The sequence below is a fragment of the Bubalus bubalis genome, chromosome X (assembly GCF_019923935.1).
Source record: "Bubalus bubalis isolate 160015118507 breed Murrah chromosome X, NDDB_SH_1, whole genome shotgun sequence".
In the NCBI taxonomy this organism is placed as follows: Eukaryota; Metazoa; Chordata; class Mammalia; order Artiodactyla; family Bovidae; genus Bubalus; species Bubalus bubalis.
The window spans coordinates 35,772,918-35,789,402 of record NC_059181.1 but is presented as its reverse complement, the minus strand read 5'-3'; the positions used below and the strand labels follow the sequence as shown (position 1 = coordinate 35,789,402).

The 16,485-nt window shown below is 37.7% G+C and overlaps 1 protein-coding gene across 1 annotated transcript in view; it reads right to left on the bottom strand.

Moving 5' to 3' along the window:
- Positions 1-16,485, bottom strand: part of CFAP47 (cilia and flagella associated protein 47) — a 497,722-nt gene that overhangs the window by 200,041 nt on the left and 281,196 nt on the right. The window contains exons 43-45 of the mRNA XM_006066421.4: positions 8,190-8,298; positions 6,603-6,829; positions 2,126-2,300 (exon numbers count right to left, since the gene is read on the bottom strand). Coding sequence (XP_006066483.4) covers positions 2,126-2,300; positions 6,603-6,829; positions 8,190-8,298 — 511 coding nt within the window. The remainder of the gene's footprint in view (positions 1-2,125; positions 2,301-6,602; positions 6,830-8,189; positions 8,299-16,485) is intronic.

Below are 16,485 nucleotides of genomic sequence, written 5' to 3'. Positions count from 1 at the left end.
GAGGAGGGTTCAGGATGGGGAACACGTGTATACCTGTGGTGGATTCATGTTGATATATGGCAAAACCAATACAATACTGTAAAGTTAAAAAATAAAATTAAAAAAAAAATGGGCAAGAGACCTTAACAGACATTTCTCCAAAGAAGACATACAGTCAATAGGCACATGAAAAGATGCTCAACATCACTAATTATTAGAGAAATGCAAATCAAAACTTCGATGAGGTACCACCTCAAACTAGTCAGAATGGCCATCATCAAAACATCTACAAACAGTAAATGCTGGATAGAGTGTAGAGAAAGGGAACTCTCCTACACTGCTGGTAGGAATGTAAGTTGGTAGAGCCACTATGAAAAACAGTGTGCAGGTTCTTCAAAAAAAACTAAAATTAGAATTACCATATGATCCAGTGATCCTACTACTGGGCATATATCGAGACAAAATTATAATTCAAAAAGATACATGCCCTGCTATGTTCATAGCAGCATTGCTCACAATAGCCAAGACATGGGAACATCCTAAATGTCCATTGACAGAGGAACGTGATAAAGAAGATATATATATATATATATATATATATATAATTTATATATATATATACAATGAAATACTACTCAGCCATAAAAAATAATGACATAATGCCATTTGCAGCAACATGGATGCAACCAGAATTATTATTCTAAGTGAAGTTAGAAAGAGAAAGATGAATATCAAACCATATCACATACGTGTGTTAGTCACTCAGTCATATCTGACTCTTTGCAACCCAATGGACTGTAGCCTGCCAGGCTCCTCAGTCCACAGAATTCTCCAGGTGAGAATACTGGAGTGGGTTGCCATTCCCTTCTCCAGGGGATTTTCCTAACCCAGTGATCAAAACCAGGTCTCATGCATTGCAGGCGAATTCCTTACCATCTGAGCCACCAGGGAAGCCCATATCATGTGTATGTGGAATATAAAATATGATACAAATGAACCTATCTATGAATCAGAAACAGAATCAGGGAATCAGGGACATTGAGAACAGACTGGTGGTTGCCAAGGTTGGGGGAAAGGAGTGAGAGGTTGGGGTTGGCAGATGTAACCCCCATTCTTTAATATATAGAACAGATAAACAACAAGATCCTACTATATAGCACAGGGAACTATATTCAGTACCCTACAATAAATCATAATGGAAAATAATGTATATATATATATGTATAATTTATTCTCTTGTATTGCTGTAACACAACATTGTAAATCAAAAATACATCAATTAAAAATTTAAAAAATGAATACTTTAAATTATTCTGTCACTTTGTTTACATCTTATCACTTGCATTTAATAATATAAATGTTTGTATTTTCTTAAATCTCACTTAGTCCTGTGTGAGTGCTAAGTCACTTCATTCATGTCTGACTCTGTGACCCTATGGACTATAGCCCGCTAGGCTCCTCTGTTCATGAAATTCTCCAGGAGGGTTGCTATGTCCTCCCTCCCAGGGGATCTTCCTGACCCAGGAATCGAACTTGAACCCAAGGCTCTTAAGTCTACTGCATTGGTGGGCAAATTCTTTACCACTAGTGCCACCTGGGAAGCCCCAGGCATAGTCCTGCTTGATCACAAATACACAGAATAAAGGAGACAAAATGTAGGTGCTCAACTGAAAAAGGACTTTATCCAGATGAAAGATAAATTATTCATAAATGACACTTTTCTCCTCTGAAATGTTCTTGCTACCAATATCCTTCCTATCCTTTAGAGCCAATCTAAGCCTCAACTCCAGTGCAATTTCTGTACCCAAGTTCACTGTGACAGCAAGAAATTACCTTCCTCAAAAAGAACTTATGGTCTTAATCAGACAACCACTCTTTAACAAAGACAGGCTGGCAAATTTCAGTAAATTTCAGTACCAATATTTGGCACCTGAATTCAGTACATAATTTAAATTACTGTGATGTAGTATATCAGTTATTTACAATGTAAAGTACCATTCAACAATTTGTATTTATATAGTTGCACCTTCTCTTCAATTACATTATGAAAAACCTATTAAGATAATCTCTTCTTTGTATTTTAAAATTGCACAATACCCAAGCCAGTGCTAGATATTGCAGTCTACACATTAACATTACTGGTTACCTGTTTTTTCTGCAGATTCATTTCCTTGATATTGAGGCAATTCAACTTGAGTTTCTGGAACCTGAGGAATGAAGACTGTCTTGGGGATATCAAAATGTTCTGGAAGGCTCAGTTCTGCTTTGTATAAAATGGACTTTGGCTTCTCCAACTTTGAAACATTAAAGAGCATACACATCTGCAAATAAACAGTAAAATTAGACTGTAATTCTCTTTCCCGTTGACTCCAAAATGAAAAAACAGTGTTAGACTTAGACTCCAAATATGGGGAATAGAAATCCCTCAAGAGATTGACTTTGTTCATTTCTTTAGACATACTATTGTTTAACTGGTATGAGACAACAGTAACATGCTTCATAGACTCAATAGAGTCACCCATTATTGAGAGATACTCAATGTCCCCTGCTCTAATATTTTCACTATTGAGGATTTCATTGTCTCAGGAAGAGATCATTCCATTAGTGAACACTCCACTAGAGAAAGTACTTCCCTCCGTGAGTTGAACCTTGTGTTATTTAACATCTACCTGTCAGCTCTAGTTCTTATTAGCAGTACACTTAGTCCCCTCTCTTTTGCTAATGACAATTTGGAGAAAAAAAATATGCTTATATAAATCTGGTCCCTCTACTGCTAAACACGTAGTACAGTCTAATGGTTACACCAACTCTTCTTGAAGCCAGACTGCCTGCATTTATAAACCTGATTCTAAGTAAGCTTGGCCAGGTTATTAATCAAAGCCATAAAGTCTTTATTTGCAAAACAGGGCAATAATATTACATATTGCCTATCCCTGGTATATTTAAAGTATAAACAAATGCCAGGTCCTTGGGACATATTTTAAGTATTCAATAAATATTGCCTGTCATTATCATTGCCATTGTTGTCCTTGCCATCATCATGATTGTGATCATGCTACCATTACTCAACAAAAATTGGTTTTAGTTCCTCTGGCAGTTATCTCATTCACTGGGTTTGTTATTTATAAAATTCACAAATACTTTTTTCTCACAAAGCCACATTTTCTACCTACTTTATTTTGACAATTAAAATAATGTATATGCAGAAAGGTAAATTAATTCATTTCTATTTTTTTTGTTTTGATTTGGTTTATTTTTCTAGTTATTATGAACAAATTTTCTATTCATATCAGTAACTAGTTCTTTACCCCAAAGTGTACCATCTGCCTTCTATATCTGCAAGGCATTCAAAATAATATGTACAGATACAGATTCTCTTCTTGATCAGACTCTAGTTAGGCTCCTCCAAGCCCTCTTCTCAATTAGGCCTCAACTTTAGCCTATAGAAAATGCAGATTTTGAGCACAAATGATTTTGTCCACCCCTCTCCCTCGTACACACACACAGAGACTAGAACAAGTGCTGCCATGCTGCCAGGATAATTTACTGTTTGTTCCAGCCAAAGTCTGATATAGGCACATAGGCTCCCCCCTCACCTCAGAACAGTTACTTTAAAAAGCTGGCAATTATAAATCCCTTCTTTAGAGATGTAAATCTACCACCCAGAACTGTCTTCTCTAGGACCTCAGAACCCTCTCTTTGAAATACAAAAATTCAAGGAGCTAATGCACCCAGCCAGGAGGGTACTTAGTTCTAACTTGAATCACTACCTATCTCTGGTCATAAAGATTCCAGAAGTTTGTTTCTCTTTATAAGCATCAATTAACAAGTCCAGATCACTATGACCAACTAACACCCTCCTGCTTCTTGTAAACTTCTGTATATCCCTGACACTTCTCAGGCTCCAGCACATTCTCTCTCCTGAGTTCAGTTCATGCTAGGTCCTTCTCCCTGATGCAACAGTTACTGAACAAATTCATCCTTGCTTTACCTAGTATCTGCCTTTGTTTCTCTTTGACAGTATTGACAGGTACTTACTTCATGATTTGAAGATTCGAAGTGCACTTATTTAACAAACACAAAAACCTTTTCTTTACCCTACTGAATCCTCACCAAGGGGATCTTTCAGATTTCCTTTTTAAAAATGTCAAATTTCAAAATTTTAATGAATTTCTTTGCCATTTATCCCAGAGTACAAAGTATGAGTTTTAAAATATAAAATTGAGGAAGGTAATAGAAAACATTAGGTAACTCCCTTGCAAGCTCTGAATCTTTCTAGTACCACTGAGTATATCATTAGAGTTGGTTTATTAATGGTCAGGAGGATATGAATCCAATATGAGTTCTACGTGTAAAGTGCCAGATATTCAAGTTCCTGACAAAAGATCCCGTCTCCTGCAGTATATAAAGTAGATACATCATAATGCTATTACCTTATAAATATTTCAACGATTCAAATTGCATATGGCTGTATAACAAAAAATTAGACGTGTCATTTTCTTTGGCAGAAAAGTAATTACCTTTATTCAATTAGATTTAGTTCTAAACAGATTTATTTCAAGGATAATTTTAGATTTTATTTGTTATATAGTTATTTTATGTTATAACAGAGGATTGTAGACTTTCATTTATTCCATTATACATTTTCATGGCAGTAAACTAAGAAATGAACATATGATCTGGAGGCTATACAGGGCAACAAAACAAGCCACAGACTGGGAGGTAAGAACCTAGGCCTATTTCTAATCTGTCACAAACCAGTGGTGTCACCTGGGGCTACTGTCTGACTATTTTGGAGTCTTGGTTTACAGGTCTGTAAAAGTAAGAGGTTTACTATGTACTATGTGTCTCTGAGTGTTCAGCTTTATTTATTTTCCAGCTTTAAAATTTGTCTCTGCCCCGATCTAGGCTGTAATCTCTGTCCTGTCAGTTAGGGCAACTTAGATCTTTTTATGCCTCAGTCATTTCCTGTTTTTTGTATTACAAGTGTAATCCTATCTTCTCTCCATTTCTCCATGGATTCAATGACATAATTTGAAAAGTGCACATAAAAGCATTTGGGGAAAAATGTGTCAAATACTACATAAGGAGAGGGTACTTTAAAAATCAATCTTGTTTATCGTTTTACTGCAAAAAGCATTAGCATTATCATATTTCAAGCGTACAGTGATAATTACGCTTGAAAAGAAAACTATGACTACCTGTATAAAGGCAGAGAAAGATGTGTCTATATGTTCTGATGTGATGTAGCTGATTTTCTTAAACTTGCACATTCAACCCTTCTCTAGTTATTTTCTGCATTCAGACAGTTTTTGCTAAGAGAAACGTGAAGGGAGTTTAGGGTTTGGAGAGTGGCTGGTGGAAGTAAGGGATTCTATTAAAAATGTAAGTCGGTAAAGCAGAACCTCAGGGTAGCTTTCCAGCAGACCTGAAGAGGGGCGTAGTCTCTAAGGTCCAGGGAAAAGCTACAAAGGATGGACGTGCACAGGCCACAGGGAGCAAGCCTTCCTTGGGAACATGAAGAACAGCAGGGAGGCCTGTGCACAGGGAGGGATGGGAGTGAATGGGCTCCAGTGCAGACGCTGAGGTCAGGGAAGAAGATGGTTCAGTCGAGATGTTGGGACTGACCAGGATGACCAGGAGGGTCATGAAAACTATTGTAAGGATGGTGGCTTTCATTCTGACACAAGTTGGAAAAGCCAGGGGAGAAAAGGAGCAAAGTGCAGAGGTTTATATTTCAGAAGACTTGCTTTGGTGGCTCTGTGGAGATTTGACTGTACCTTATTTTAATTATAAGATAAAGGTCAAGCTATGATAATAAGAATCTACAGTAATAGTAACAACAACAACAAAGACATATATCTAGAAAGCGCTATATACCAGGCACTATGCTAAGCATTTTACATAATTATCTCAGTTTTTATTAATGACCATTATTTCCTTATTACAAATATAAAATATCAAAGCTAGAATTTTGTTTCCCAGAATCAAAACTGGAAATTTCAAGTTACCAGCTCATAGTCACACAGCTGGACAGTGCTAGAGTCTGGTATCTGACCCCAGAATTGATCCTCTCTGGATGAACAACAGAATGACCTAGGCAACTTTTAGAACATGTTCCCACTGACCCCCTTCTCTAGAACAATTCAGTGTTCTAGAATGAGGTCTGGGCACTGGCATTAATTCTCCAGGGCCCACTAATGTATAGCGAGAACTGAAAATTCCTGTGAAATAACCACCACAGTGTAATGCCTAAAATTACCTAGTACAACAGTTTGTTTCAGATTTATTATTTAATGAGGTAAAAAAGAAAAAACTACAGAGCTGTCTTTGTGGGGAAAATCAGCTTTCATCATTTTTATATGTAGAAACATTCTTATGATTGAGTGTAACATCTCTGTACATGACCCAGAGGGATGGTACGGGGAGGGAGGTGGGAGGGGGGTTTGGGATGGGGAACACGTGTATATCTGTGGTGGATTCATGTTGATGTATGGCAAAACCAATACAATATTGTAAAGTAATTAGCCTCCAATTAAAATAAATAAATTTATATTAAAAACAAACAAACAAACAAAAAAAGATAGACTAATTTCAGCACGTCCTCTTTCTTCCATTCCTACCTCGATCTCGGTCAGTCCCAGGAGGGCAATGGCCACTCGGATGCTACTGCTCTCCAGAGTGCCTGTGATCAACCTTCTCTCATACTCTATCCTTGACATCTGGTGCTGTGCTGCAAAAGTCAAGGCCTTTTCCTTGGCTTCATTAGTCAGTGGCAATTTAAGGTCCACAACCAAGATTTGGTGGAGCTTACATTTCAAATTCAGAACTGGATCATCTTTAGTAAGCACTAGGGGAAGCAAAAACAATCATGATTGCAATGATCATGTATGCCCTTGATATTGTTATCCAGGGTGGACTTGGGAGGTCTGAAATATAACACTGCAGTTGTGGCCTTTATTAATCAGAGTAAAAATAAACAGGTAACACATTTCTGGACTGCAAGGAGATCAAACAAGTCAACACTAAAGGAAATCAGTCCTGAATATTCATTGGATGGACTGATGCTGAAGCTGAAGCTCCAATAGTTTGGCCACCTGATGCGAAGAACTGACTCATTTGAAAAGACCCTGATGCTGGGAAAGATTGAAGGCAGGAGGAGAAGGGGACGACAGGGGATGAGATGGTTGGATGGCATCACCGACTCAATGGACATGAGTTTGGGTGAAATCCGGGAGTTGGTGATGGACAGGAAGGTCTGGCATGCTGCAGTCCATGGGGTTGCAGAGTCAGACATACTGAGTGACTAAACAACAACAGCAACACATTTCGAGTAGTTCTAAGTCAGTAATTTAAGAGTAAGTTTTCAGGAATTAAAGATAATTTTCTCTCCAAAGAGTTCTAGTCATTGACCATTGTTCTCCTATCAGTGATTAGAAGTAAGAGGAGCAGAAAAAAATGTAAAGAAAGACATCTCTCAAGGACTGGCAAGAACTGCAATTTTCTTTCAGTAACAACTTTACACTTTAAACTAGAACACTGTGTGAAAGTACAGGTTATATCATTAACATCATATAGGGCTTCCCAGGTGGCTCAGTGGTAAAGAACCCACCTGCCAATGCAGGAGACACAGGTTTGATCCTTGGAGGGCTGTAAGTCTTCGCAATCCCAGAGACTGCAGCCTGCCAGGATCCCCTGTCCATGTGATTTCCCATGCAAGAATACTGCAGTGAGTTGCCATGTCCTACTCCAGGGAATCTTCCCAACCCAGGGATCAAACCCTCATCCTTTGCATCTCCTGCATTGGCAGGCAGATTCTTTACACTATAATCCATGAGGTCTCTAGAGTCAAACACGACTTAGCAACTAAAACAACAACAAACAAATTATAATATATAGAATTTGGCACTGTAGCTATTTCCAAAATACTTGGAAAATGGAAAACTTTGCTGAGTAAATATTTGAATGCCAAATTCCAATATTTATCTGAAGACTAAAATAAAGATTTAAAAAAAAGCACCCTTGACATTTTCTTAAGTGTTAAAATGGTGCTCTATTCCATGGATGCTGACATATTCAAGTTAAAAGGGAGCTTTTGAAACTGTAATTATATATTGGAAAAATGTGCTGTGAGAGTGCTTAGGTGACTCTATGAAGAACAATACTATCCTTCAACATTAGAAATTATATAAAATGCATGAATACTTTACCTTCTGGAGAACAGCTATACTCAAGCAGAGATGAAGAATCCACTGGAAAGAATCTGGAAGGCAAAGGGATAATGCCTCTTCCTTCCAAAATATATATTAATTCTCCAATCTATAACACAACCACACAATAATATTAAATTTTAAGAGCTCATGAAAAAATTAGGATAAATCTTTAAAAATATGCATGGTGTATTACTAAGCAACATACATCCTAAATGGGTGGAGAAAGTAAGGATTAAATACAGCCCTGCCATAGTATGAGAGAAATTTTGCATGCAACCAGAACACAGAGATGGATTAAGACGGTCCCAAGGTGGCATTGACAGCAGTTGATCCTAACAGTTATAAATATTCTTGGAAGACTGCTAGCTTAAAACAATTAAACAATTCAAGCAAATGAGAATGAAAGTAAAGAATGTGGTGATGATTACATGAGGTAACAACAATTTTTGTCATTTCACTTGTTATTTAAGATATTAAATTTTTTGGTATATTTTTATTATGTGATCAATATACTTGTATATCATTTATGTATATGTTGTTTGCTCAAACACATCTTTAGAATAATCTCTAACCCTTCGCTGGCACTTAGCAAGCACTTAAGAGATCCACTTAAATGGAATGAGAGCAGGCTTGCAAAATTTCATTTGCATGTAAATAACCTGAAAGTGAAAGTGAAAGTGAAGTCCTTCAGTCGTGTCCGACTCTTTGCGACCCCATGGACTGTAGCCTACCAGGCTCCTCTGTCCATGGGATTTTCCAGGTAAGAGTACTGGAGTGGGGTGCCATTGCCTTCTCCAGGGGATCTTCCTGACCCAGGAATTGAACCTGGGTCTCCCACGTTGTAGACAGGCACTTTACCGTCTAAGCCACCAGGGAAATCCTGAAGATCTTAGTAAATGTGGAAGATCTAGTAATTTTTATTAAGTAGACATGTACTTTTCAAACATAAACCCAAGCTAGCAATCTGAATTTTTTTTGTATGTGTGTTACTACATACAGCTGAGTGATTAATACTAATGATATAAAGTTTTGAGATCCCACAAAACCACAGGGTACAGTCAAAGAATTTTTTTTTTCAGTAACTGGAGTGCAAACGCATCAAACAAAATATTAATATTTTACTTTTAACTTTTTTCTGTTTATTTTTATCTAAAAATCAGTTATTTTACCTAAAATGTAGTTACTAGAAGAAATTTGCACTTGTTGAGTTATGGGGAAGTCATTTGGGCTTATATACGATTTGGCTCAACCTTTATGCTAACTAGAATAGCCTGTCTTACAGCCTGTGAAACATGAATTTTATATCTGCTTTAATAATTAAAGAAAGAATAAAAATCAAAATGGAGTAATTGTGGTTCAGGCATTCAAAATGCAGGTGGGTGGCTATTGTGGATATAGTTTCAGACAGTCCTGCATCACTGAGAACTTGAATCTTCTAAAACCTTTTCAAACTCAAGAACACTAATACTGCTTCTGCTGCTGCTAAGTCGCTTCAGTCGTGTCCGACTCTGTGCGACCCCATAGACGGCAGCCAACCAGGCTTCTCTGTCCCTGGGATTCTCCAGACAAGAACACTGGAGTGGGTTGCCATTTCCTTCTCCAATGCAGGAAAGCCATTCTCAATACAGCTGCAATCTTATGGCTTAAAGGTCTTCTCTTATAGATTTCGTAAGTGTGCAAACACTTGGGGCCCCAAACCAACCCTTGCTTAGCAAGATCCTTACTTCTTGCCAGATTCAATACTAATTCTTCACAAACAACTTATGTACCTTTTTGATTTTTGCCTATTTTAGCCTCCTACATTTTATAGTCTGGGGGAACACCACCCAAGTGCCTCTTGAATCTGTGTTCCAGGCTATAGTCCTCAGTTCAGTTCAGTTCAGTTGCTCAGTTGTGTCCGACTCTGTGCGACCAGTTAGACTCAAGCAAAATTTTTTCTATTCCTATTATAGACTGTTTATTGATGATTTGTGTCAACATAGTCTTCATAAGAAGTTAGACTTGGTGACTATAGAGTTATAATAATTGTATGTTTTTTTCAATGTGTACCTGAATGAAACCAGATCTATATAGCTTGTCTACTCCTGAAAATGAATACCAACTCACGAGATTTAATACAAAAGGAGTAAACTGCTATTTCCAAAAATACAGAATATTTTTCTAAAATATAAATGATAAACATCTTCCTAGCCATTTATTAGTCACTTGAAATATCAATAACTATGACTCCATTCAACTTCACTTAACTCTATGTCTTAGACAATATATCACTTCTCAGAAAATTATTTCACATAACTTGTTCACTTTCAAAGTTCTTTTTTTATTAAAAAGAAACAATGTAATTGAAAATGATGCCTGTTCCAGCAAATTTTTCATAAAAATTACTTATAGTATCATTTAATTATTTCCCTCCATTTTTCTAGAAATAAAATCAGACCAGCAAATAATACAAATGCAATAAAGAACTGTTTAAAGTAGAGAAGCCCTTTACATTCCAAGTCTAGAGGTAGTGACAAGGGAAATGAAATTATCTAACACACAATAGGCACTTGTCAATGTAAGCTATCTTAATAGTCACCTGTTAAATTTCCTTTATGCTCTTATTACATATTTTCTAGTCTGCATATTTACTTGAAATTGCATTTTCCAGAAAGATGCCAATGCCCATTGTCAATTGTAAGAAACCCTCACAAAAAATATTTTGTTCTTTCTGTATCTAGTTAAACGGAGGTCTCAAACAATGCAGTTCATGCAATTTTACAAGAAGACCAGCTGTTAATGACCCAGAAGGAAAGAACACAACACTAAATTGGCAGGAAAGTTTTAATTCCAGCTCTGCCACTAATTAGCTGGGTAACCCTGGCCAAGTCATGGATGCCCTCCAGATACAAACAACCTCAACCTAAAAAAAAATTAAAAAAGAAAAGAAAAAACACATTTCTAGATAGAAAAATCAAATCCCTATGTTGTTTCATAGGTCTTAAATTCTACTTACGCTCTCATACTGGACCCAGATGTTACTATTTTTCTAATTTGTGTATTTGCATTGGCTGTACAATACTATATTATTTTGATAACTCAACAGGCAAGTGAGACCTAAGCTAAAATTTTAAAATGTTAAATTCCATATACTAGAGAGAGATCATCAATCGTTGACTGTGACTATTTATTTGACTTTGTAATAATTATAACATGAAACTGACCAGTAAGAATAAGTGCCATTCTTTTAAACTACTATTTTTCATAGATTGACTGAGCTAAGAGACTCAGTGAAGGTGAGAAGAAGGCATATAACAAGATTAAATGCTTGCACTAAAAAGTTCAGCTTTTTAAACATAATTTTAACACATTAATTACATGCCTGAGAGATTATTCCACAGACATTTTGAGAAGGTAACATATATTTAAATGGCATAACATATGAATTGATTGTTTAATAAAAACACATGATATATTGTAGGAAAAAATCTCTCAAATAAACATTAGGCTGGGCCTAGGCTCCAGAAGCTACTGTGGCAATGAGCTTAACAATCTCTCTTTGCCTTTATCACCATATTTTTCAGAAGTTTCTATTCACATTTTTTTCCCACCAATTTGCTCTGCAAGTAAATTAAAATTTGCTTTCTCTGCAGGTGTGAACATCACTGAAATTGCCAGTAAGATTGATCTTCATATACAGTGCTCTCATCCCCTTATTTTCCCCAGATTCAATATCATCTCCTCTTCTTTCACCATTGCTTCTCACATTCTTCTGTTTGACTGCTATTAATAATAAGGGAAAGCAGAGGGCTGTAGAGGATGGATGTGTATGGAGTAGCATAATAGACTGCAAGTCTTCCAGCCAGTCTCTTGGTCTCCCAGTTTGCCTTTAACTCAGTCTACTTTCTGTTTTGCCTCCAGAGATTCTTTCCAAAGTAAAATAAAATCAGATCATGCCTATGCTCAATATGGCTTTTATTGGACTACTGCTTTCAATAATAAAAATAAATTGAGTTCAGTTCAGTTGCTCAGTCGTGTCCCGACTCTTTGTGACCCCATGGACTGCAGCACACCAGACTGCACTTCCCTGTCCATCACCAACTCCTAGAGCTTGCTCAAACTCATGTCCATCGAGTCGGTGATGCCATCCAACCATCTCATCCTCTGTTGTCCACTTCTCTTCCTGCCTTCAATCTTTCCCAGCATCAGGGTCTTTTCTAATGAGTCAGCTCCTCACATCAGGTGGCCAAAGTATCGGAGCTTCAGCATCAGTCCTTCCAATGAATATTCAGGACTAATTTCCTTGAGGACGGACTGGTTGGATCTCCTTGCAGTCCAAGGGACTCTCAAGAGTCTTCTCCAACACCCCAGTTCAAAAGCATCGATTCTTCGGCACTCAGCTTTCTTATTCCAGTTAAAATTCAGGGCCCTCTTCATTTTTAGTCTGACTTATACATTCAAGGCATTTTCTGTCATTTCCAACATTCTGTTCTCAGAACTGGCAATTCAAGTATTCATGAAGTTTCATGCTTAGTTCAACCTCACGTTCTTAGAATCTTCTCCTGAGCATACTTCTCTGCCCAATCTCTGTTTACTAGCAAATTTCTACTCATCCTTCTTAACCAAACTCCTTTATCAATCAATTAACCCAGACTCTGCTATGCATTCTTCCCACTATTACAGAAATGGTCACAATCTGTGTTATAGAAATGAGTGGACATGTTTAGGACACCATGCATACAAGCAAAGAGTATGTCTTGCAAGGGGCATCATACTGAGGGCAAGGTCATCCCAGCATAAGGTTGCATCCATTTAAGGAAGAAACGCATTTTTCTAATTCTCATGACTGTGCCATATGTCCAGCAAGCATTTTTCGTAAACCAGGAGGGAGCACCTACTTCAAACTAACACTAAGTTTCTGTGTGAGCTGGGCCAGACTCATGCAAGTTGTCTTCTCCACTGAAATGTGATTCCCTTGGGTTCAGTATTCCTACCCTTTCTGTGTGTTTACTCTCTCCATGCCTAGAAAACTGGTTTTATATAGTTGGTGAATTAAACTCTGTTGGGAGGAGTGAACTGAATAATAAAATGAGATTAATTAGAATACGGCTTGAAGGTGTCAAATTTTTAAACTTACAATAAGCCATACTCCATATTTTATAGTTTTCTTCAAGAAGGAGAGGGTTTGAAACTTGTAACTAGCAGATAAATAAATTCTGGAAATCTAAGGCACAGCAGAGTAATTATAGTCAACAATAGTATATCATGAACTTCCAAGTTGCTAAGATAATAGATCTTAATTGTTCTCAACAAAAAAAGAAACAATATGACGTGATAAATGCATTAGCTAACATGACTGTAACAGGGCTTCCCTGGTGGTTCAGATGGTAAAAAGTCTGCTTGCAATGCAGGAGACCCAGGGTTCAACCCCTGGGTCAGGAAGATCCCCTGGAGAAGGAAATGGCAACCCCCTCCAGTACTCTTTCCTGGAGAATTCCATGGACAGAGGAGCCTGCAAGGCTACAGTCCATGAAGTCACAAAGAATTGGACACAATTGATCCTTCACCAGAACATGACAGCAGTAATCATATTGCCACATATAAGTGTATCAAACCAACACAGTATACATCTCAAAATTATACAGTGTTATCTATCAATTATATCTCAATTTAAAAAAAAAAAAGGATGAGAGGGTCCATAAAATTAACATGGATTTGGGAAAACAGGAATTACTGTTTCCTCATATTCTACATGTCACTTGAAGTTCAGTCCCCTGGAGCTAACCTTTTGGTACCCGAGGTATGTGGAATCTTTACAGAATAACTGGTTGTATCATTGATAAGGAACCTAGAGGAGATCCCCCTAAATAAACAACTAACATTGGGCACAAAATTCTCATTTTCAGATTTTCTTCTTCTATTTTTTTCTAAAAAGGCTGCAGTGCTTAATGTATGCTGATGGTTTCACAGTAACAGGGGAAGTAGGGTAGGTGAGGTCAGAGGAAGTCTTGTAGTGTGGAGGGGCTCAAGCTCTGTCCATCTTTGTGAACATTTACCACTTTGGTGGGCTCCCCTGGTAGCTCAGTTGGTAAAGAATCTGCCTGCAAAGCAGGAGACCCAGTTCGATTCCTGGGTCGGGAAGATGCCCTGGCGAAGGGATAGGCTACCCATTCCAGTATTCTTGTGCTTCCCTGGTGGCTCAGCTGGTAAAGAATCCACCTGGAATACAGGAGACCTGGGTTCAATCCCTGGGTTGGAAAGATCTTCTGGAGAAGGGAAAGGCTATCCACTCCAGTATTCTGGCCTGGAGAATTCCATGGAATGTATAGTCCATGGGGTCGCAAAGAGTCAGACACGACTGAGTGACTTTCACTTTCACCACTTTGTTGGAGACTTCAAAGTTCACCTAACCTGCCCCTATATGGCCAGCAGAAATCCTGTGGTTCATAAATGTTTCAAAGTGTTTATGGGCCAATTGGGATTTCACTTTCTCTCTGTTTCCCAGGGAACAAGCCAGGGGGTTGGCCTGTGGGGAGGAGTGTAGTTACCAAAAGTAAAAAAAAAAAAAAATGCAGTTGTAACAAATCAAATGGAAAATCAAAGGGCAAATGAATTGTAGCTTGCTGTTTAAAATCATAGAAAATAGAATAAACCATTAGCAAATTATACTATAAAAATAACTTTCATAAAACTGAAGTTAGTTTGCCTAAATGTAAAATTACATAAAGATTTTAGCATAATATAATGTTTTTATCTTTCTAGCAAAGGCAAAATAAGCAAAATCAGTATTGTTATCAGTATTATTTAAGTCTGTACATTAATTATGATTGAAAAAGTTGTACACTGAATGGAATAATTACATACACATAACAGAGACTGCCAGCTTAATTTCTGCATTAGCAGAGACAGAGAGGCTGAGGCAAAATGAAACAAGGGACAGTGCAAAAAGTCATGTGAGGGGTTCTACTTATTTATGCAAATCTAAGGGAGATGGCCAGAGTGACATGCAATACATTTAACAACTGGTATGGCACACACAGCCTGAGACTAAGCTGCTATAAACCACACATCAACAAGAAGGCCTTGTGGGGTCTTCTACCTGGCAGCAGGCACCCTTGCCCTCTCAACTTCTGATCTGATGTGGCAGGGTTGATGCTCTCTTTGGTGTGGGGGCCCTGGTGCAGGACAGGACCAATCTGCATTGCATAAGCTGTTCAGGGATGTTGACTGCTACTTCCTCAAGCCAGCAAGGCAAGGATTTTGGTTTCGATTGTTTTGACCAAATTTTATAGACAGAAAAAGGGCAGTGAAGGATTAGAAGATAAATACACAGAGGGAGGAGGATTCTGGCATGATTCAACAAAAAAGGCTCATGTGTTGGTGGAAAAGGGCTGGTCAGGTCACAGAAAGTAGCTACAAATGGAATGCACTTTTAACCCAGGCACTGTGTCAAGGATCCCTGGCTGATTCCCCTGCCTCTCTCATAAGGATGATCCCAGAAATGCTGGGTGGTTTCCAGCTGTGGAACCCAGTTCCACTGCTGGAACCCAGCAGCTGTTCACACAGGCACCACTGTGAAGACAGAGTGCCATGGTTGTAGCAACACATGGCTTTATTCTGTGCAGTGTTTGTGTGCTCTGTTGGGGGTCTGTCTACCTCTCCTCCCAGAAAGTGCACTTTCTCAGGGACTGGGTCATGATTCTGCTCTAGTTTCCTCATTCAGTCTGTTCCTGTCCACACATGAGAGAAATCTCTTTGGATTTCTAGCACTTAAGAGCATGAATTTTTAGGCTTATGAACACTGATGGAAGTTTTGCAAAACTGTTTTTCTGTTCAAACAAATATTACACAAGTCATTTCATTTTATTTGAAAGTTTGAAAGGAACTGCCAAAATGAAACAAATGGCTGACCCTTGGTAGCAGCTTTAGTAGAAACATTTCTGTTTTACACACGGAAAGCTATCACACTGGGGCCTAATTACATCATAGTTTTCAATAGGTAGTTCTTAATGGCAAGGCAGTTATCACACATTTAATAAGAAAAGGAGCTAACTAGGTGGACTTGGGTGATTGATTATCTATTTAAGTGTGTAATTACATTTTTAAATATAATTAGCAATAAAATTGAACATGTAAATTAATAGATGTATTTCTCCACTCAAGCAATTGTAATTCAATGCAATACTTTAGATTAGGAGCATTATTTCTCAACTGATAGCAATATACATTCATTATTATTGTTTTTCTTAATATTCTTTCTGATAAGAACAAAATATATGTAATCAAAGGACTGTTTTAAACAGATGTCAAGTTC